Source organism: Sinocyclocheilus grahami, unplaced genomic scaffold, assembly GCF_001515645.1.
Source record: "Sinocyclocheilus grahami isolate Dianchi unplaced genomic scaffold, SAMN03320097.WGS_v1.1 scaffold823.1, whole genome shotgun sequence".
NCBI lineage: Eukaryota > Metazoa > Chordata > Actinopteri > Cypriniformes > Cyprinidae > Sinocyclocheilus > Sinocyclocheilus grahami.
This window is the reverse complement of record NW_015506002.1, coordinates 64956-66321: the sequence shown is the minus strand read 5'-3', so window position 1 is coordinate 66321 and position 1366 is coordinate 64956. Positions and strand designations below refer to the sequence as shown.

Genomic DNA, 1366 nt, shown 5'->3' with positions numbered 1-1366 from the left:
TAATGACAGAATTTTCATTTTTGGGTGAACTATCCCTTTAAGTAAGACCTTACGAATAGCTTTTGGCATTGTTTTTACAGGAGAAAAGGTTTCGCTGCTTCTTTTCATTGTGGTTCGTGCTTTTCAGAGAAACACTCCCTCCACTACATGTATACAGTCCTGACCAAAGCAGGTCCGTTTCCAGTGTTCAGTGCTGTGGGTGAGTCTGATCACATACAGATCTCTCACTACAGCATTGAAGAACGAGTCTGGATGAGAGAGAATCTGACTGTAGACGACTGGGACAAAGCTCCTGAAGGGCCGCCTGAAACTAAAGATGGGTATCTAGATCTGATCAGGATTCTGTCAAACTGCACTGAGTCTTCTGGTGAGTTTAGTGCTTTTATCAACATCTAATCAACATTTGAGATCAGGAATGAAAATGAAGGTGTAATTTCATCAAGTAGCCACTTTGAGCATCTATACTATACTCACTCAAAAGGCACCCATGCACTCTCAAGGGTACACAAGTATAATTATTTACTTACTTATGTTGTTGTGTGATTGTAGAGTTGCATGTACTCCAGAGAATAAGTGGCTGTGAGCTGGAGAAACTCCCTGATGGAGCAGTGAAGAGTCTGAAGGCCTTTGATGAGTTTGCATACGATGGAAAGGATTTTATTAGCTGTAAGTATGACCTTCTTCCTTGGATGGATAAAGTCATAGAAACCGAAATGGATCATCAAACTGGACGAAACCCATTCCTCAAGGATTTCCTCATAAACTGCACTAAGTGGATCTCCACGTTTAACAACACATATAAGAGTAAGTTCTGAGCGCGTCACTTTATAATGAGCTCTTCTTTGTGTTTTTGATTCTTTCTAATGTTGTCGTGGTACAGAGGTTGTTTGTCATCAGTATCATCACCATTGAAGACACGTTAAGCAATGTTTACATTTTCAAACCTGCATGAATTTCACTGTAAAAAAAAAAAAATCCATCTCAACTTAAAAACTTTTGCTGCCTTACATTTTCAAGTTTAATCAAATTGTCTGTATTTCTCAACTCATTTTAAAAAATGCATCTACTTTAATCTCATGTGCCTTAAAACATGAAGTTGAAATTGGTTAGATTATTTTGATAAGGTAAACTAATGAAAAAACATAAGACTTATTGATCATATCTTTTACAGTGTTCTTTTTTTTAAGGAAATGAAGACGACATTTTTTGACAGCACAGAAAGCAGTTTCAGAAAGTTTAATGTTTGTTTGTTAATTGCATTGTTATTATTTTCTGCTCCAGATTCACCAGATGTTCATGTCTTTGCTAGAAAAGCTCCTGATGATCACAGTAAGCTGGTTCTGATCTGTCTGGCCACTGGTTTCTA

General features: G+C 37.3%; 1 protein-coding gene across 1 annotated transcript in view; it reads left to right on the top strand.

Annotated features, from left to right (window-relative positions):
• The window catches only part of LOC107562427 (major histocompatibility complex class I-related gene protein-like), a gene marked incomplete at its 3' end in the record, with an annotated part of 4259 nt that extends 2898 nt beyond the window's left edge, over positions 1–1361 (top strand). The window contains exons 2-4 of the mRNA XM_016247062.1: positions 128–367; positions 550–804; positions 1282–1361. Coding sequence (XP_016102548.1) covers positions 128–367; positions 550–804; positions 1282–1361 — 575 coding nt within the window. The remainder of the gene's footprint in view (positions 1–127; positions 368–549; positions 805–1281) is intronic.
• Positions 1362–1366: the final 5 nt, after the last annotated feature.